Source organism: Mustela erminea, chromosome 10, assembly GCF_009829155.1.
Source record: "Mustela erminea isolate mMusErm1 chromosome 10, mMusErm1.Pri, whole genome shotgun sequence".
Lineage (NCBI taxonomy): Eukaryota > Metazoa > Chordata > Mammalia > Carnivora > Mustelidae > Mustela > Mustela erminea.
In genome coordinates, this window is record NC_045623.1 from 39,435,036 (window position 1) to 39,455,537 (window position 20,502).

Consider the following 20,502-nt stretch of genomic DNA (forward strand, 5'->3'; position numbering starts at 1 on the left):
GTATCTATTGTTTCTCATGGTAACACTTGAGCTTCTACATTTGAGGTTTCCATTTGCTTAACATTTTGGGAAATTGATTCCTTTTGGAAATGACTTCTTTATTTGTAAAATAAAATTGCTTATTTGTCTTAGAAATCAGTTTCTGTGTCTGTTAGCCATTTGTATGTCTCCTTTTAAGAAGTGTCTGTTCATGTTTTCTGCCCATTTTTTGACTTGATTAATTGGTTTTTGGGTGGTGAGTTTGAGAAGTTCTTTATAGATCTTGGATATCAGTCTTTTGTAGTGTCATTTGCAGATATCATCATTAGCTATTAGGGATATTCAAATTAAAACCATATTGAGATACCACCTTATACCAGTTAGAATGGCAAAAATTGACAAGGCAAGAAACAAGTGTTGGGGAGGTTGTGGAGAAAAGGGAACCCTCTTAAACTGTTAGTGGAAATGAAGGTGGTGCTGCTACGTAGAAAAACAGTGTGGAAGTTCCTCAAAAAGTTAAAAATAGAGCTACCTGATGACTCAGTAATTGCACTATTAGATATTTACCCCAAGATACAGATATAGTGAAAAGAAGGGCCATTGCACCCCAGTGTTCATAGCGGCAATGTTCACAATAGCCAAAGTGTGAAAAGAGCTGAAATGCCCTTTGGCAGATGAATGGGTAAAGAAGATGTGGTCCATATATACAATGGAATATTACTCAGACATCAAAAATGATGAATACCCAACTTTTGCATCAACATGGATGAGACTGGAGGGGAATATGCTAAGTGAATTAAGTCAAGCAGAGAAAATCAGTTGTCATATGGTTTCAGTTATTTGTGGAACATAAGGAATAGCATGGAGGACATTAGGAGAAGGAAGGGGAAAATGAAGGGGGAAATCAGAATGAGAGACAAACTGTGAGAGACTCTGGACTCCAGGAAACTAAGTGAGGGTTTTAGAAGGGACGGGAGTGTGGGAATGGGTGAGCCTGGTGATCGGTATTAAGGAGGGCACAGATTGCATGGAGCACTGGGTGTTATACACGAACATGAATCATGGAACAGTACATCAAAAACTAATGATGTACTGTATGGTGACTAACATAACACAATAATAAAATAAAATAAAATAAAAGAGAAACCAATTCCTGCTGATTTTCTAATTCTTTTTTTTTTCCTCTCAGTTTGTTTACTTCAACTAGAAATGGGGATTTTAATGGATGATTTTTACCTAAATACTTGGCCTTTTTTTTTTTTAACATAGGTTCAAAGGTTTTTTTTTTTCTTTGTTTTACTTTTTTTTTTGATGTATGTTATAACTATTATTTGATTCAGTGTCACTATATACTTGGAGCAGAGGTTGTCAGTCTTGGCTGCATTATATAGTTATGTGGAAAGCTTAAAACATGCTGATAGTTGGGCCCCACCAGGGGCTGGGGTATGGCTTGGTTACTAGGATTTTCAAAAGTTCCTCAGGTGATTCTACTTTGCAGCCGAGCTTAAGAAACCCTTGGCTAAAGTATTTCGGTGGTAACTGAACCATGCTGGGTGCTTCTGAAAAGTAGGTAACCGTGGCTCATTTGAGTGGTGTGATCAGTCTGTCGTCTCACTTCTCTCACTAAGAAGAAAGTGAAATGATTAGAATTGGACGGTAGAATGAAGTTCTTGAGTTTGAGAAGCACTCTTACTGCTATTCACCAAAACATAAATGCAATTAAATAGGGCACATATGTGATGAGACTAAATTTAAGGCCTTTAAATTCTTGTGTGGTAGGGGAAGAGATAACAGTTCTTGTTCTGAGCTTGTTCTAATCAGAGTATTTGGCTCATTATTTAAGTCAGAAATTAACAAACCTGTTTTTAGAGCCTGTAACAATTACTAATTTATTGTCAGTATAGTTAGGCAGACATTGTCTCACACTCTTGTTGACTTTGTCACCTACTTTCAATGTAATACGTACTCTGTTACCATAAGAGGATCTTTGTTTACTCCAGTAACAAGATGTTGGACAAGGACTTATAAACCCAAATAGTTACCTCCCTGAGGTATCAGAGAGCTTCCAGAAAGAAATCACACTGAACTTTAGATCACTCCTTTCTTTTACTCTGAAAAGTAATCAGTCTATTTCCAGCTTGGAATTGCGAGCTTAAATCAAGCTAGGTGTGTTTATTGTGATTTCTCTGTTTGGTTTGAAGTATTGTGATTTCCCTCAATATGTCCATATTTTGCAGCTTGTAGTACAGTTGGGTTGTGAAAATTTTTTTAACGTCTATATAGCATATTAGCACAGTGTCTGTAAATAGTGGGGCTTTGTGACAGAATGGGGCTCAAAGCCTAGGTTTTCTATTTATAAATTGTTACCTTGATTTATTTAACTTTATTTAGACTTAATTTCCATATCTGGAAAATTGCAGAAATGGTATTTAAATTCCAGGTTTGTTAATAAGGTAAGATATTTTAGATTCCTAACAGTGCTACCCACAGTTGGTCTGTAATAAATATTTCCTAGCTTTCAGATTGAATTAGTCTAGGTAATTATTCTACTAAAAATGGTACCTGAGAACAAATCAAGATCTAAATTTTCTTTAATAATGAATCTTATTATTAATAATGACTATCGGATGTGACGTATATGAGTCACATCTTATGTAGTTGAATTTCTGATAAACCTAATAATCTCCTGGTAAATGTATTGATACCATACCTTTGTTTATCATGATAACTTTTATAATTTTTCATTGTGTTTAGAGACATTTCCCAGAACTCAACAATTCTTACATTGTGAAGGGAGAAATTAGGAAATTGCTAGTATAGACTGAGCAGTATAGTCTAGTCAGGGCATGAATACCTGGGTTCTACGAACACAGTGAAAATACAGGTGTCATATATGCCATGCTGAGGTGTAGCCAGATCAAATTTGTTCATTAAAAAATGTTTACAGCATTTCTCTATGTGCCCGAATAAGCTCACTGTAATAACGACTCCTCTTGTTTTCTGCCTTTCCAAAATTGTTTCCATTTTTTAAGCCACAATTCAAATGTGGTCTACTTTATAAAGTCGTCCCCTTCCTCCCTGTCAGCCACTGCCCCCGTCCCTAATGAGAAATCCCTTTTCTCTGTATGCTCTTGCTATGTGATCTCTGTCCTGGTACTTACTTCACTGTTTCATATGAAAAGTATTGCTGTACCAACCTTTCAGACATTGGGTTGAAGGTTGTGTGGAGTCCTAATTAAGGGCACTGAGTTTGACATCGGAGAGATGTTAATTTTGTCACTTTTATGGTAAAGATTTGTCCTTTCTGAGGCCAGTTAACTGTAAGATAGGGATAAAAGTTCTACCTCATAGTTTTGTTGAAAGATTAAGTGGCTTAAGTGATCCATGACAGCAAGCGTTCAATAGTTGGTAGTGAATATGGTTATCGTTATTGTTGGTGTATGGTATGTTATTTATCGTGTGTAAATATATGACTTAAATAAAATTCTCCTACTCTGTGCACTTTTTAGGACAGGAAGCCATCACTTGGCATTTTGCACAAGGTTTAATGAATTAACAAATATTTGTTGATTGAATATGTACATTAACTTTCACCTTTACTTAACTTTTAAAAAGAACAGAAACATTTTATAAAAATTGTTTTCTAAATGACTTTGTTTTAAAATCCCTACAGGTAACTTCTCATCCCATAACTTCAGTGTCCTGAAATCTGAGGATTCCACAAAGATAATATGATAGGAACTTTCAGTGATCTGGAGCCATATCCTACTTAGACTAATGCAGGCCTTCCAGATATCCTGAGAGCTTGGTACAACAGCACACACTGCAACAGGCACAGGCAATAATGCCATCTTTGCCTCAAGAAAGAGGTAAGCAGATTGACATAATTGTATTATTATAGATCATCACTGAGAATTTTTTCTAAGAATTAAAAATTAATTGAGGTCTCTTAATGAATCAGAATTTTTAGTTTTACCTTTTTTTTTTTTTTTGGTGGGAGGGGGGCATCTGTGTTCTCTGCTATGAAATTTTTGTTGTTTTAGTGATACTTGATTGGTTTACATTTCTTTTAAAGTTATTCAGGGACCCTCTCCCCTGGATCTGAATACAGAATTGCCTTACCAAAGCACAATGAAAAGGAAAGTCAGAAAAAAGAAAAAGAAGGGAACCATTACAGCAAATGTTGCTGGGACAAAGTTTGAAATTGGTAGGTCTCCTCAGAATCATGAGATTTTCATCACTGTTGGAAAGACTGGTTTGATGTTGAAAACAATGTTGAAATTCAGGGAGATACCATTTGTGCAATTCATTTTTAAATGCCTTCTATAAAATGTCCTTTTTTATGAGATATTTAACATGTTAATAAACAAAAAGAACATCAATATAAACTAAAGGCTTTAGCTATTAATGGGATGGTATTATATATGTGATTTTGATTAATATTTAATTTTTAAATCAAGTATGAAGTAAACATTACACAGATTAAAATGTTAGATGTAAAATTAAAAATTACAAACTTTGAGATTTTTATTAAACAATGACTGACTTCAGGAATAGAGGAACAACACATTTTTCTCTGTGTTTTAAATAAAATTCTTCTGATGATGCTGTTGCTTTTTATTAATGAAGTTCCAGTTTTTATGTATAAGCAGTATCTGTGGTATAGAGAGTAGATAAGAAGAATAGTTGTCTTAAATTATGATACACTTGCCCAGCATTGCAGAACTCTTTTTTTTTTTTAATATTTTATTTATTTGACAGAGAGAGGCACAGCAAGAGAAGGAATACGAGCAGGAGGAGTAGGAGATGGGGAAGCAAGGTCCTCTCAGAGCAGGGGGCTGGATGCCGGATCCCAGAACCCTGGGATCACCACCTGAGCCAAAGGCAGATAGATGCTTAACTACTGAGCCACCCAGGCACCCCCAGCCTTGCAGAACTCTTAACAAATACCAGAGATACTCAACTAATCTTCCTCGTAGCCATTTTGCGTTGAGAGAGTTAAGGAAAATCAAATTATGCTAATTATTCTTACTCTTATCCATCTTTGAGAGTCTCATTTTCAATTATAGTAATTTGCCAAAATTCTTGAGTGATCAGTGGGAATATTTCATTGGAATTGAGGTGCTCTGATACTCTGTTCCAATAAGTGGTCCTCAGAGGCAGGGACTTGAAGCAAGTTAGCATGGGAAATTGAAAGATTCAGGGTTTATTTGCAGCATGTTTTCTAGAAACAAGAGTAAGGTGACCATTGTTAAAGTGATTGATGGGTGGTGTTATCCTATTATTTACTTTAAGGTTTTGGTGGGGTTCGTAAGGAACCTTGATCTACAGGAGAGTGTTTCAATTCAGTTCTCTCTCACTTTCCCAGGAAGTCCTCCCAGGGCTGAAGTTGTCTTAGCATCCTTTTTTTAAAATTAAAAAAAAAATTATTTTATTGTGCTATGTAAGTCACCATACAACACATCATTAGTTTTTGATATAGTGTTCCGAGATTCGTTGTTTATGTATAACACCCAGTTCTCCATGCAATACATGTCCTCCTTAATACCCACTACCAGTTTTCTTATACTGATTCCTACCTCCTTGCTGTGCTATGGTGTTTAACAGAATTCCTGGCTCATCCTCAGATGTTTAACAGAATTCCTGGCTCAGTCCTTGGATCAGGGACTGTTTGGAGAATACAGAGCTAAGTATAGGGAAGGGAAAGAGGGAATTGGCCATGTGTCAAGGAGAAAGAAGCTACCTTGCTTTTTCCCTTATTTAAGCAAGTTTATGCAACACCTTCTTATAATTTAATTACTGCTCTCTTGGCATTTTGAATTATATAATGGAAATACACTTAAGCCATAATCAGAACACCTGTGTTTTTGCTCTGGTGTTGCCTGTTTCCTCATGTAGAATACTTTGCTATAGCTTTAATAGTAATATTTTTATAGCCATTGACCAAACATTTCCATACGCATTACCTCATTTAATCTTCCAAATAACCCTGTAAAATAGTCTGCATTACTCCCTTCCTCCCCTTCCCCTGCATTTTTTCTACACTCTAATAGTGAGGTGAATTTGAAGTGGCTAATAGCATTAAGAAGATAAACACGGGAAAATAAAGACAGTAAACTAAGATGAATCTTGTGGCTGGTAAGAGTACAAAATACATACTGCAAGACTCTCTATAGTTCGAGATGGACATGGATTTGACTCAGAGCTTCCTAGCAACCAAAGCAAATACTAAAACATACTCAGTTATAGACTACACAGTGCCCAGAAGATAAAATCATTGGTTATTCGAAGGACATATGACTTCTGTATTCCTGAGTCTTGGGAGAAATTTCTCTTTTAGTTTCTTATGAAGACATATGGAGTAATGAAGTACTTTCTCTCACTGGTTCTATAATTATTACATTATGAAATTCCACATTATTTTTTATACATCCTCTATAGAAAGTTGAATAAACAAGTCCAGTGAGAGTTAGCAACTTACCCAAGTTCACACAGATGACAAAAGTGGAACTTGAACCTAAATTCATTTGTTTCCAAATTCAGTTTTCTTTTTACTATATCATATTGCCTAAGTAAAATGTGAATTGAAATTTAAATTGAGAAACACAAATGTATCTTCTATATCTAAGATTCAGAGAGTTGCATGGATTCCTATTTTTAAAACTCCTGAACAGCCTCTGAAAACTCTATGGATCAAGGGAAAAGATCATAGGACAAATTATGAGGAATACATTTTTGGTAATTTTTATTTAATGGGGACAAGAAGGATTGGAGAGGGGGTTATGTAATATATAAAGGGAAATGTGAGGAAATGGTTCATATGGTTATCTCTGTTTTACCAATGGAGTGTTTGGTTTGGTAGAAATTCAGTGTAGAGATAATTATATTTTACTCCCTTTTAAAAAGAGAGCTCCTAAAATACCAGCATTTCAAGGCATGGAGGTAGGCTTTAGCTGTCAACAAATTTCTATTTGGAACTGATGAGTTAAAGGGATTTCTTTTCCATGCAGTGGAGGATGATATCCTTAAAAGATTCCAATTGATTTCTAAAATTTCAGTTCAAATAAAAATTTGATTGAATGGCTTACCTGAGAAAAGAGACTTTATAATAACCTAGCATTGTGTTTTTCTTTGAAGTTCAACTTTGTCAGCTCTCCAAGCTTTGAAATTTCTTAATAAAAGAGATTTATGTATGACTGGCCTTACAGATTTGGTTTGTGAATCTAAGGAAATAATGGATCTTTTCCACTATTGTTATGTAACCTGCGTGTTCCCAGCCTCACTGGTTCATGTGTACATTCATCATGTGTACATTCATGCGTGCATTTTAGTAGGTCATTATACTCCCTCCCTCTGTAACTGCCGCCAGTTCCATCTCTCTCTAAGGTCTTCTCAGTTATCTCTGAACAGCCCCAAACAATGTATCTCCTGTACCCAGGAACAGGTCTGCTTGTGAGCAGCTATTCTGGCCTCATTATTTTTTTACTGCTTATGAGTGAGTTAAAGCAGTCTCCCAGGCTGGGTGGCTGCGGCCCTTGCCCTCCCTGTGAGCCCTCAGGTCAGCAAAGTTGCATGGTGGTCTGGGGCAAACAAGACAACGGCCCCTCCCCCAAGTCTTGCTTTGTACATTGTCACCTGCACCTTCAGAACAGCCCCAAGTTTTTCAGAGCCTTTCATGGAGAATGGTGGTTTCAGTTCATCCCTCTCCATCATCCCTCTCCAATCACTGTTCTCTTCTTTTATGTCTGTAGTCTAGGAACCATTGCATAAAAAGTCTTTTCTTTCTTCTCAGCCAAAAAGCAATCAAGAGTCTCTAGAACCTGAGACTGACAAGTGTCTGCTCATCAGTTTTGTACTTGAGCCAAGTGAATTCAGACAACTCATCGCCCTTTACCATTTCTCCTCATGCATAGGGTGTACAGTAAAGGAAAACATTTAAAAAGAAAACATTGAAGGGCTGCCATTTAGTTACACCTTTCTATTAAGTCTCAGAATTCTGTTGGGATCCAAAATTTATCCTGAATATTTTACTTATCTTTATTCTAAACTTGAAATTCATTGGAAGAAAAGTGTTAGTATGTTAATTTGGTATCCAGATCAGAGAGGAGCATATAAATAGTTTGTACTGAAAAACAAGCTTTCCTCTGAGCATAAATTTTTTCAGTCGGATAAAGGTGTTAGGAGCAGATAGGAGGGCCAGTTTCCAGATCTCTATGGTGAATTCTGCTTCATTATTTCATATCCTGAGTCAACACAGCTGACTTGGTTTTAATTGCTAAAAATAATTTGAACTGGGGAGGTGGAAAGTATAGGATAGGTCTAATGATCAGGAACTATTTTTACCTTTTCTCTTTTAGCCCAAGGTCAAAAAAAAAAAAAAAGCCATGTATTCCATTTTCCTGATAGAGGTGTTATCTCAGCTGTGTATATGTTTTCACTGTGCCATGAATAATCACTGAACTTTTTAGCAGAGTTGTGTACCTGCTAAAACTCTGATGGTTGAAACCAAGGATTTTGAGTGCAACCTAAAAACAGTTCTCAGTTACTGTGAGTATAATTTGGCCCTAGATAAACTGTTGTAGCTAAAAATAAGGGAATGCTATAACTAACTAATGGATATTTTGCAAACGAAATACTGTGAAATAAAATTTACATATATCAAACTTGTTTCCATAATGAATATATTTCAATAGTATTTTAATTTTCATTTAACTTAATCATTTACTTGCAGTTCGTTTAGTCATAGATGAAATGGGATTTATGAAAACTCCAGATGAGGATGAAACAAGTAACCTTATATGGTGTGATTCTGCGGTTCAGCAGGAGAAGATTGCAGAGCTGCAAAATTACCAGGTGGGGATTAATCATGACCGGTTATTGGTTTTAGGAGAGTTCTATGAATTCCATCATAATTTTACTCAGATAGGATTCTTAATGTGTGGATATATTAAGTTTAATTTCTAACTTACCTAAATAGCCTGTTTTGTTGCTGTCCAGTAGTACTGACTCTTTGCATAAAAGCCCGAGTTCCTTCCAATCTTTTAACCTCTTTCCATCTTTAAGGAAGAATTAATAGGAGAAAACGCTCCCTACACAGGTGCTTTGCATTACTCTTAAAGACGAGTGACGTGGAAAAATTGCACAGAGAAATCAGGAAGTGGAAATACCTTGTAATGTCTGCCATGTGGGCTTCATTCTTTTACTTGTAGAATGTCAAGCAAACATATTAAAAAGTAGACATCAAACTAAAAAGCCAAATACACAGAATTTTAGGCAATCAACATTTTGTATAGTTTGTCAGTATAGAGTGTAATATAAAATTGGTTATAGGAAGCTAACAAGGCCATTCTTGCCAATATTTCTACAATGCTTATCTGTATGAATATAGTAAACTTAGAATACTAGAAGTAGACATTGAATGACCAGTTATTTAACAGGGAAGATTGTAACATTTATATCTCTGTAAACATGGTTTTTTGATTTCTTAAAAAAATTTGCAATTTTCTTTTTTGCTTATTGTAGATTCTTTAATTCTATAAAGTCATTATAGTCATTTTAAATATTTTACATTAATAGTCAGTTTTCTAAGAACATTAAACTCAGGATGGATGTAACGTTATTGTAGTATAAATGAATGTATTTATTAAGTCTGTGGGAATATTAATGTTTACCTTTTTATTTTCCAGAGGATCAACCATTTTCCAGGAATGGGGGAGATCTGTAGAAAGGATTTCTTAGCAAGAAATATGACCAAGTAATCTTCATTTTCTTGTAATAGAGAAGACCTTTTCAAAGTTTGTTTTGAATGTTATAGTGCATCTTTCACTAGGTTACATTGATTTGAAATGGTATTTTGATGGAAGAGATAGAATTTTAAAGCTAGCAGATCTTAGAAGTTTCCTGGTTCTTCCTTCATTTTGTAGAGGAGGTAACTGAGAAACAGAGAAATGAGTATCTTGCACAAGTAAAACAGTGAATAGCGGAGCTGGAGCAGAGTCCTGGTCTCCAGAACCTGACTCTTTTCACTGCAGTTTAGCAACATAATACACTGTGTGTGTGTTCATATCATGCTTATTGAGCATCTATGTTTTATTGAGCATCTAATGTGTGCCAGACACGAGAGTAGGTGCATTTGTGCACACACATACACACAGGCATATGTGTATGTCCCTACCCAGGTCTCTGAGGTAAATATATATATACTTATCTCTGAGACCACTATTTGGAGTAACAATTCTACTGTTATGGGAAAAACTGTTCACAAGTTCTCAAGCATTATACCAAATGAACTGCAGAATTTTTATGCAATTTATATTTTTGTGGATTAGGGTTTTTTTTTTTTTTAGTTTAAGGAAGTTGAGTGATAATTTAAGAAAATTTCTGAAAAAGAAAACTCAAGGGATGCCTGGGTGGCTCAGTTGGTTAAGCAGCTGCCTTCGGCTCAGGTCATGATCCCAGCGTCCTGGGATCGAGTCCCACATCGGGCTCCTTGCTCGGCAGAGAGTCTGCTTCTCCCTCTGCCTCTGCCTGCCATTCTGTCTGCCTGTGTTCACGCTCTCTTTCTCTCTCTGACAAATAAATAAAAAAAAAATCTTAAAAAAAAAAAAAAAAAGAAAACTCAAACAGAGAAAGGTTAGGAAACTTGGTATATAACTAAATATTTATATGCATCATGTGAAAGTTCATACACTCACCCAACAAATATTTTTTGTGTGTCTGTTATAGACTAGAGACTGCTAACAGGTAAACAAGATGAATAAGGCCTAGTCCCTGCCTAGAACTCAATTTTTAGTAAGGGAGAAAGAGTGATGAACATGAATACAGTTTGATGGTGCCACAGGGGAGAGTCAGTGTATGGCAGTGACAAATATGATGACGGAGGTTATTTCCAGGAGGGTTTGGATGGTTTTCTGGGGAATTCAAATGCAAAATGGGTATTGAAAAGTGTATAGGAGTTCACCCTTTGAGAAGAAGGCAAGGAGACTGTAGGCAAAGACGACAGTGGGAGGAACTATATGGAAACTTAAACCAACATGATAGGTTTGGGGGAACTTCTAAGTAGTTCCCGTGGTTTTATAGGGTGTTGGGAGGCTAACTGTGATGCTGCTGCAGGTCAATGCAAAGGCCAGGCTGCATTCACCATGTTACTAGGTTTTATTCAATCATTTCATCATTGATTCTTTAATCTCTTTAACTACTTAGCAAACATTTCTGTTTATCCTGAGTAAAATGAGAACTTTTTTAATGGCTTTGAGTAGAGAAATGAAATGTTTTCCATACTCTTGGTGGTCCTGTAGATCATGGATTCAAAGAAGGGGGAGAAAGGAGGGAGGAAGCCCCCAAGGAGGTAGTGATCGTCAACATCTGATAAACCAAAGGAGAGGTAGTGGGAATGGGGGAGAGATAATGCATCTGGAAAATAGGGAAAAGAAAGAATTGACAGGACTGGAAAGCTGCTGAGATGGGCGAATCAAAGGGGAGGAGGAGAGCAGTGTTCGAGGTGACTGCTAGGCTTCTGGGTTAGGAAACATGTCAGTGGGGGCAATTTACTAACACACGGATTATAGCAAGAACAGACTTCAGAGGAAAGGGAATTCTCTCTGCAAATTTTTAGACATGTGTTTCATTGAAGTCATTTACTTTCCTCTAACATTTATTAAATATCTGTTATACGCTGGGCAATGTCCTAGCCTTTGGGCATATCAGGTGATCAAAATCAGACTTGTGGATTTTACAACTTTGGGTTGTAACTGTGATAAGTGCAATGAAGTAGAGTTACATAGTAGTCAATTAATGGATAGTGAAGGACTTCTGGCGGAGGGAGACATTGGAGAGTTTCCCCGAGGATATGATGTGGAAGCTTAAATATGAATGCTGAGAGGAGTTTATTGGTGAAAATGATAGAGAACAGTTTTCTGGGCAGGAAAAAATGTATGGTCTGAGGTCATGTGGTGGGAGAAAGCAGGAATAGTCAGGATACTGAAATAAAGTCAAGTGTAGCTGGAGCACAGAGACATTGATGGGAAGGAGTGATTAGCTGAAGGGTGATGGTTAGGATTATAGTCCTTATCCTAAATTCCATCGGAGAGGAGGACTGGGGGTGAAGCTGGTAGAATGACAGATTCGCATTTTGAAAAGATCATTCTACCTGCTTTGTAGAGAACAAGAGGGTTAACTGTAGACCCATTAGTAGCTATTACACATAGGCAATTTCTTATTTTTCTAAGATCCTTGGAATTTTCCTTAAGGAAAAAAGAACCTTCTATTAGATGGAAAGTAATGACCTACTTATATAAAAATCAAATTAATTAAATTACATTCTTAATATCATTTTAGTAAATCCATGACAGCTATGAGCAGAAATTATTCCATATTTCCAAATTCCTAAATAAGATTGCATGTCTGTTTTGAAGCTATATATTTTTACACCAAATGATTTGTGCTAGATTGCTAAATGGAATGAAGTTTTCTCTTGAATATATGTGTGCTTGGATTTTTTCCAAGTATGTATGTATGTGAAAGAATGGTATCATTCATAAGTACTCCACATGGTTAGTTTAAAATATATTCTTTTAATTAAAACTTTAAATTGATCTAATTTCATATCACTGTTAAAAATATAATAAATACATTTAAAGGTATTAGACACAAAAACAAGGACATCAGCACTGTTCCTGTGTTTCCTTTAGCTTTGTGTATATGTGTATACATGTGTTTTCCAAACCAGTCAGTGTTAGCCTATCTTGTATTGAGATTATTTAGTTTATTGGCTTATTCTGGATTTCACAGATACAGTTGGTAATTATTTCCCTTTTCATGGTGGAAATATAACTTTCTTATAGGGTTTTCTTGAAAGAGCACTTGAACTATGAAAACCATAGGAACCTAAGCTGTGGAAGGCCATGTGGCTTCCATATGCCACACCCTAGTTTCAGAATGTCGGCCCGACCTCTCTGCATCCCATGTACTGTGGTTTCATTTTAGATTTTATCAGTCTCATCTGGGGACAATATCTCCTTATCTATAAGAGACTTGCTTACATTTATTAAAAGGAGCTTTTTTTTGAAATAATCAGATTTTCTTTAATAGATAATATTTGAAAATATTTCTTCTAATTTTTTCATTTTTATTGGGAATCAATATGTACAAAATGGTCAATATTGGGATTAATCAAAAGTAAGCATTTTATACCTAGTTTTAACCTTAAATTATGTATCAAATAGGCAGCCTGATTAGTAGTAAATATAAAAATATCAAGACATACATTGTAGCCATAAAACCACATGTAGAGACATATGTAGTTCATGTTAAAACAAAATGAAACAAAATTTCGATTATGGACATTGGGGAGGGTATGTGCTTTGGTGAGTGCTGTGAAGTGTGTAAACCTGGTGATTCACAGACCTGTACCCCTGGGGATAAAAATATATGTTTATAAAAAATAAAAAATTAAAAAAAAAAACCAAAATGAAACAAAATTTCTAGTATACTCAGAGGTTCACATGGTTTTTTCAGAAAAGTAGTTAAACTTCAAAAATAGTGTAGGAAAAAATGATCAAAACTGCTCCTTATGGGTGCCTCAGAGGACTCAAAGTTATCTTCAAAGATGCAACACGAATGGCACCTGGTGGTGAACTATTTCCTGCTACCCACCCTCTCATCCCAGGGGCAGAGTTAATGACTATTTCCTCATTACCTTGCCATGTATGTCTTTATTGCACTTACCACATTGTATTTGTTAGCTTATTTGTAAATTCCTTAGGGTAGAGAATATTAATTTATCTTAATATCCCTAGTGCCTAGCATATAGTGTATACTCGAATATAGTACACTGTAGCATATAGTGTATACTAGCATATAGTGTATACCTAGTGCCTTATCCCATATTAATTTATGTTAATATCCCTAGTGCCTAGCATATAGTGTATACTTGAATGATCTACCAATATATGAATTGGTACACAGTACAGAGAATCTTGTCCTTTTCTTTTACTGATGTATCCCCAGTGTCCAGAATAATGCCTAGCACATAGTAGGTGCTTTATAGACATATGTGGAATGAATCAGTAAATGAAGAAATCATGGGAATTTAAATCCTTGCAATAAATGTCAGTAGCACAGAGGAAGAAAATTTAGAAAAGTATGAATAGAAATTACTTGTCATATTATCTCTAATTTACAGAATGATCAAGTCCCGGCCTCTGGATTATACCTTTGTTCCTCGAACATGGATCTTCCCTGCTGAATATACCCAATTCCAGAACTACATGAAAGAATTGAAGAAAAAAAGAAAGCAGAAAACTTTTATAGTAAAACCAGCCAATGGTGCAATGGGTCATGGGTAGGTATTTTTCACCCAGAACATGTAAAAGTTTAAAAAAAAAAATTAGGGGAAAAGAATAAATGTGAGCATTCACTCATGGTTGAATATGAAAAAATAATAAAATAGGTTTCTTTTGCTTTTTTGGAACTAAATATTTATTGAGCTATTTTTTCCTGTCCCACAGACTTCAGTTCTTCAATTTAAAGATTAAATCAGTTGAAAGACTTTTATAGGAGACAACAAAATAGAGAAAAAAGATGTTTCCAATTTTTTTCTTAAACATAAAATTTGTATTTATAATAATTTTAGAGTAACCTTGGAGGATAAAATTCATTTGATAGTAGAGCCAAATTGACTTGGAGAAAAAAATAGTAAGATAGTTACTCTTTCAATAGCCAGACATTTAAAGCAAAAATAATTATATCCTCTTTGCTTTACAAATAAGTTTTTTTCTTTATTGAGAGATGGTGATTAAATTAATGAATAAAACACATTTTAAGCTAAGGTACCATGAAGTAGACGTGTTAGCTGAACATAGATTACACAACTTAATATTCCTGTGTCCTTTTGCTGCAATGTACTTTTTCAGAGAAAATATGGCTGAGGCTGCTTTAATTTTTTTTATTTTTAAAGATTTTACTTACATATTTGTCATAGAGAGAGAGAGCACACAAGTCGGGGAAGCAGCAGGCTCCCCATTGAGCTGGGTCCAGATGCAGGACTTGATCCCAGGACCCTAGGATCATGACCTGAGCTGAAGGCAGACGCTTAACTGAGCCACCCAGATGTCCCGAGGCTGCTTTTAATAAAAACACATATATGTTATTTTAATCTTTTGATTTATCATTTTATCATTGCATATTGTCCTTGTCTCTTACAACAAATTTTCTCTTTAAGTCTATTTTGTGTAATACTAGTATACCACTCCAGTTCTCTGTTATTACTTTTGGCATGGAGTATCTTTTCTATTTGTTCACTTTCAAGTTATTTGTATCTTTGAATCTGAAGTGAATCTCTTGTAGACAGTGTGTGATTGGACCATTTTTTAAAAAATACATTCTGCCAATGCTAGTCTTAGTTGAGAGTTAATCCATTTGTAATTATTGATAAGGAAAGACTAATTTCAGCCATTTTGCTATTTGTTTTCTGTGTCTTAATATAGTTTTCATTCCTCAATTCTGCCTTTTCTACTCTCTTTTATATTAAATATTTTATTGTGTGCTATTTTAATTTTCTTGTCATTTCTTTTACTATATATTTGTGAGTTTAAAATTTTTAAAATTATTTTAATTATTTTTTTTCAGGAATAGCATTTTTTGACTCACTTACATACAATACCCAGTGCTCATCATACATGTGTGCTGTCCTTAGTACCATCACCCATTTAGCTCATTCCCCGCCCACTTCCCTCCATCAACCCTCAGTTTGTCCTCTATTTTTAAGAGCCTCTTATGGTTTGCCTCCCCCTCTTTCCTTCTCTCTTTTTTCCCCCTTCCCACATGTTTATCTATTTTGTTTCCTAAATTCCCCATATGAGTGAAATCTTATGGTATTTGTCTATCCCTGACTGCCTTACTTCGCTTAGCATAATGCACTCTACCTCCATTCACATTGCTATAAATGGCAAGATTTCATTCTTTTTGATGGCTGAGTATTATTCCATTGCACATATACACACTACATCTATATCCATTCATCAGGTGGTGGACACTTGGGCTCTTTTCATAGTTGGATATTGTTGATATTGCTGCTATAAATACCAGGTTGCATGTACCCCCTTTGAATCTGCTTTGGAGTTTTTTTTTAAATGGTTTCCCTGGGATTATAATTAATACCTCAATTTATAACAATCTTGTTTAGATTAATATCAACTTAGTTTCAGTAGTAAAACAAAAACAAAAGAGCCTCTCATTTTGCTTCTATATAGCTCTGTCCCTCTTTATATTATTATTGTTACAAATTACATTTTCATTGTGTGCCATCAACATAGATTTATAACTACTGTTTAATGCAGTTGTATTTTACGTAAAATAGGAAAAAAGAATTACAAGTCTAAAATATTAATAGTGACTTTCGTATTTACTTATGTAGTGACCTTTACCAGGTGTTTTTTATTTATTTGTGTGGATTTGAGTTACTGCCTAGTGTCTTTTCATTTCAGTCAGAAGAATTCTTTTCAACATTTCTTATAGGCCAACTATATTATTAACAAGCTATCAGTTTTTATCTGGGAATATCTTAATTTCTTCTTCAATTTTGAATACTTTTTGCTAGATATAGAATTATTGGTTAACAAGTTATTTTATTTTATTCTATTTTTTCCTCTTTCTGTCAACACTTCGAATATATCATCTTACTGCCTGTAGTCTCCATTGTTTCTGTTGAGAAATCAGCTATTTATCTTCTTGAGGATTGATAGAGTGTGATAAGTAGCGTTAGTCTTGCTTTGAAGATTCTGTCTTGGCTTTTGACAGTTTTATTATAATATGTCTTAGTGTGGATGTCTTTGAATTTATCCTACTTGGAGTTAATTGGGTTCTTTGGATATGTAGTTAATGTTTTTCATCAATTTGGGAAGTTTGCAGCCATTAATTCTTTAAATATTCTTTCTGTCCCTTTCTCTCTCTCTGCTTCTTTTGAGATTCCTATTATGTATATGTTGATATTCTTGATGGTGTCCCATAGAACTCTTAACCTCTGTTCATTTTTCTTCATTCTTTTTTCTTTCTGTTCCTCAGACCTAGTCAGTCTCAATTGATCTACCTTCAAGTTCATTAATTTTTTTTTCTGGCTTCCTGTATCTTATGTTTGCCTTGCTAATGAATTTTTTTTTGTTTCAGTTATTGTTATTTTTTTAACTCCAGAATTTCAGTTTGGTTCCCTCCACTCTTCCTTAAAAAACAAAAACAAAAACAAAAACAAAAAAAACAAAAAATCCCAAAACAAACAAACAAAAATTTCTATCTCTATTGACATTCTCTATTTGGTGAGATATTCTTCTCGTGGTTTCCTTCAGTTCTCTCCATATGGATTTCTTTAACCCTTTGAACAGATTTAAAACAGTTGATCTAAATAATTGATTGTCTAGTAAGCCCAATGTCTTTCTATTAATTGGTAACTTTCCTGTGTATGGGCCATACTTTAATTTTCTTTGCATGACTCATAGTTTTTTGTTGGAAATCAGACATTTTGAATGTTATAATGTAGCAACGCTGGAAATCGGATTCTCCCCCCGAAAGGTTTTTTGTTGCTGCTTGTTATGGTTGCTCTTTATTTGTTTATTTATCTTTCTGAAATAATTTTGTGAAGTCTGTATTTTTTGTTGTGTGTAGAACTGAAGTTCCTGTTCTTTTGGGTGGGTGCTTAGCTTGTAAGTCAACAGATGTCTCCTCAAACACTTGCAACCAAAAAAACAAAACAAAACAAAATGAAATAAACCAAGAAAACCTCCCCCAAACCTAAACTCCCAGTCCTTGCAGAAGGGATGTATATGTTTGTTGGAATATGCCTTCAGCATTCAAGTAGGCAGTTTAAAACTCTGCCCTGGTCTTCATTTCATGCTTGTGCAGAGCCTGATTGTTAACCAGAGGTAAGAGCTTAGGGCCTTTCAAGTTTTTCCTGAGCATGCACTTGACTGTGGGCATGCACATGGTGTTCTAGATTCCTATGCCTGAGCTTTTCAAAGCTTTTATTCCCCAAATATTCTCATACTTTAGTTTTTCTTTCCAATATTTTTAGTTAGTATATTGTTTTCTCCAACATTTATTGGTTGTCATAGGCAGCAGGAACTAATGCATTTGTCTTCAAATGTTTTCAACAATGCCCCCTGCCCTCCCCCCGCCTCCAGTCCCCCACAAGTAGCTGCCTCAACTGCATTAGGAGAGTTCCTAATTAGGCAAGATAAAAGTGGTCCTTGAGTTCCTTCAGGGAGCCATCAGACAGGTAAAACAACAGTAAAAAGAGAAATAAAACTACTACAAGAATAAGGTCTATTCTGCTCCCTCCAGAACCAGAACCTGTACTGGGAACATGGGCTGTTGTTCAAGCCTGTGGATGAGTTGAGGTTGGGGAATGGGCCAGAGTAAGTTAAAATGCCATAAAGCTCATTTTATATAGATTCAGCTTTTTTTTTTTTTTTTAATTAAGTGCTCTTTGGTTGTTATAAGCTTTTGGTCAGTTTCTAGTTTTCCAAAAATGTTGATTCTGACTATCTTTTGGCTGTTTATTGCTTTTGTGGAGGGCCAGACTCTGGGATTCCCTACTCCACCATTTTCCTCTTGAGTATGACCTGGAATTTTGTAAATATCTTGACCCCATATCAAATTAGTCTTTTAATTCTTTTTTTTTTTAAACTTAGAATTTCTTTGATAAGAAATGGTGATAAACTTCCATCTCAGGATCATTTGATTGTTCAAGAATACATTGAAAAACCTTTTCTAATGGAAGGTTACAAGTTTGATTTACGAATTTATATTCTGGTGACATCATGTGATCCGCTGAAAATATTTCTCTACCATGATGGACTTGTGCGAATGGGAACAGAGAAATACATTCCACCTAATGAGTCTAATTTGGTAAGTGATACCAGACAGAATCAATGGTTTTATTCATTTGTTCAACTTATACTTCTTAGCGTATGAACTGTATGTAAAGATTCTAAGAATCAAAGTATCCCTTATCAGGTTTTTATAGTTAGGAATTGTGTACATAAACAAGACTTCTTCTCATTTATAGACAGCTTTGTGAAAATTAGAAAGATAAAAAGGTGTCTTCTCCAGCAGGCTAATTAGGAGAGGGCCCTCCCTTTGGGTGCTGTCTGCAAGCACAAGGCTGGATTTCAAAGCACATGTGTATGTAGTGGCCTTGCATAGAAATGACATGTACACATGTATATACAATAACCCTATATAGAAATGGATTTCAAAACACATGTGTGGATGTTTTGGCCCTGGATAGAAATGATTTATTTAGAAATATAAATAGAAATAACATCTCATTGAGAAGTACAGACAGAGTATCATGGAGTTGAGTAGAAGGATAGTTTATGTTTAGCTTTTCATGGAGGAAGTGGTATTTGAGCAAGCTTTATATTACAGGTAAGGGTTTAACAAGTAGGATGTGGGAGAAAGTACATGAAACAAAGAAAGTGAGAGTTATCAGAAAGTAGAGTTATTAACTTGTCACTTTGTACAAAAGAAAAGATGGTAGATTTACACTGACCAAATGTAAATTAGAGACATAAACTGGTAGTGTCAGTGTGCATTTTAAAATCTATTAAATGGAGCTTTCTATAGATATTTTTCCATTAAGATTTCCTTTGTATAGGCATAGCACATTGATGGAAGTCAAAACAGCAGTTTATGGTTTATGAAGGTCCAACTGTAATTTATTATCATAATTTATCATGAAAGTCACAAATTTTATTATCCATACTTAAAAGTTTAGTTAACCTCTACCCTATTTTTGGACCTACTAATTATAGTAAAAATTATAATTATCATTTCCCATTTTGTCAAAAGCCTGGTTATTGTTCTCCTCCGATGTTATGCACACAATTAACTGCACTGAAAGTCATATTTTAAAAATTACATAATGACTGATCATAAACGTTGCTGTGTTCAGTTAATGAAAAATGTTGTAAACCTGGCAAAGGAAGAATAAGAGAACTGTAAATTTTTCACTGGAAAGGAAGATAAAGCAAAGAATCATCTCTTTAAAGGTCATAAGGTGTGAATATATTCAATCACCAAGTAATATTTGCACTCTACTGCATTCTAGGCATTGTGCTGGTTTTGGAAAAACAGTGACCAAGACAGATACAGTGCTTGACCTCTCAAAAGCAACAGTCTAGTGGGGAGGCAGAAAATAAAATAAGCAATTATAATACCTGATGGTAAGTGTAATGGTCTATGACACTGAGGGTGCTAAGGCAGTGCATAGCAAGGGCACTAACGCAGCTGGAGAGAAAGTTTAGAGAGGGAGATTGTTAAGTGAAATATGAATAATGAAGGGCTAGCCAAGTTGGGGGCAGGGTGGGGTGGGGTGGAAGTTCGTAGAGAAAAATGGCCCAGAGGTATGGTGTGTGTGGGGAAAGCACTCATGTTCAGCATGTCTAAATACAGACCGTGATGGGGTGGGTGTTCAGAGATGAGGATGAAGAGCCTACAGAACAGATCTTTCAGGGCTTTTTAGGCCATGTC

General features: G+C 35.2%; 1 protein-coding gene across 11 annotated transcripts in view; it reads left to right on the forward strand.

The window, feature by feature from the left end:
* Positions 1-20,502, forward strand: part of TTLL7 (tubulin tyrosine ligase like 7) — a 147,567-nt gene that overhangs the window by 47,074 nt on the left and 79,991 nt on the right. For 10 of the 11 annotated variants that reach the window (XR_004289915.1, XM_032361722.1, XM_032361730.1 and 7 more), the window contains 6 exons: positions 3,653-3,848; positions 4,055-4,186; positions 8,711-8,832; positions 9,666-9,733; positions 14,162-14,320; positions 18,660-18,876. Coding sequence is in view for 10 of the 11 variants with exons in the window: in XM_032361722.1 (XP_032217613.1) it covers positions 3,824-3,848; positions 4,055-4,186; positions 8,711-8,832; positions 9,666-9,733; positions 14,162-14,320; positions 18,660-18,876 (723 nt within the window). In the remaining variant the exon portion in view is untranslated. The remainder of the gene's footprint in view (positions 1-3,652; positions 3,849-4,054; positions 4,187-8,710; positions 8,833-9,665; positions 9,734-14,161; positions 14,321-18,659; positions 18,877-20,502) is intronic. The other variant, XM_032361729.1, reaches the window with a different exon arrangement.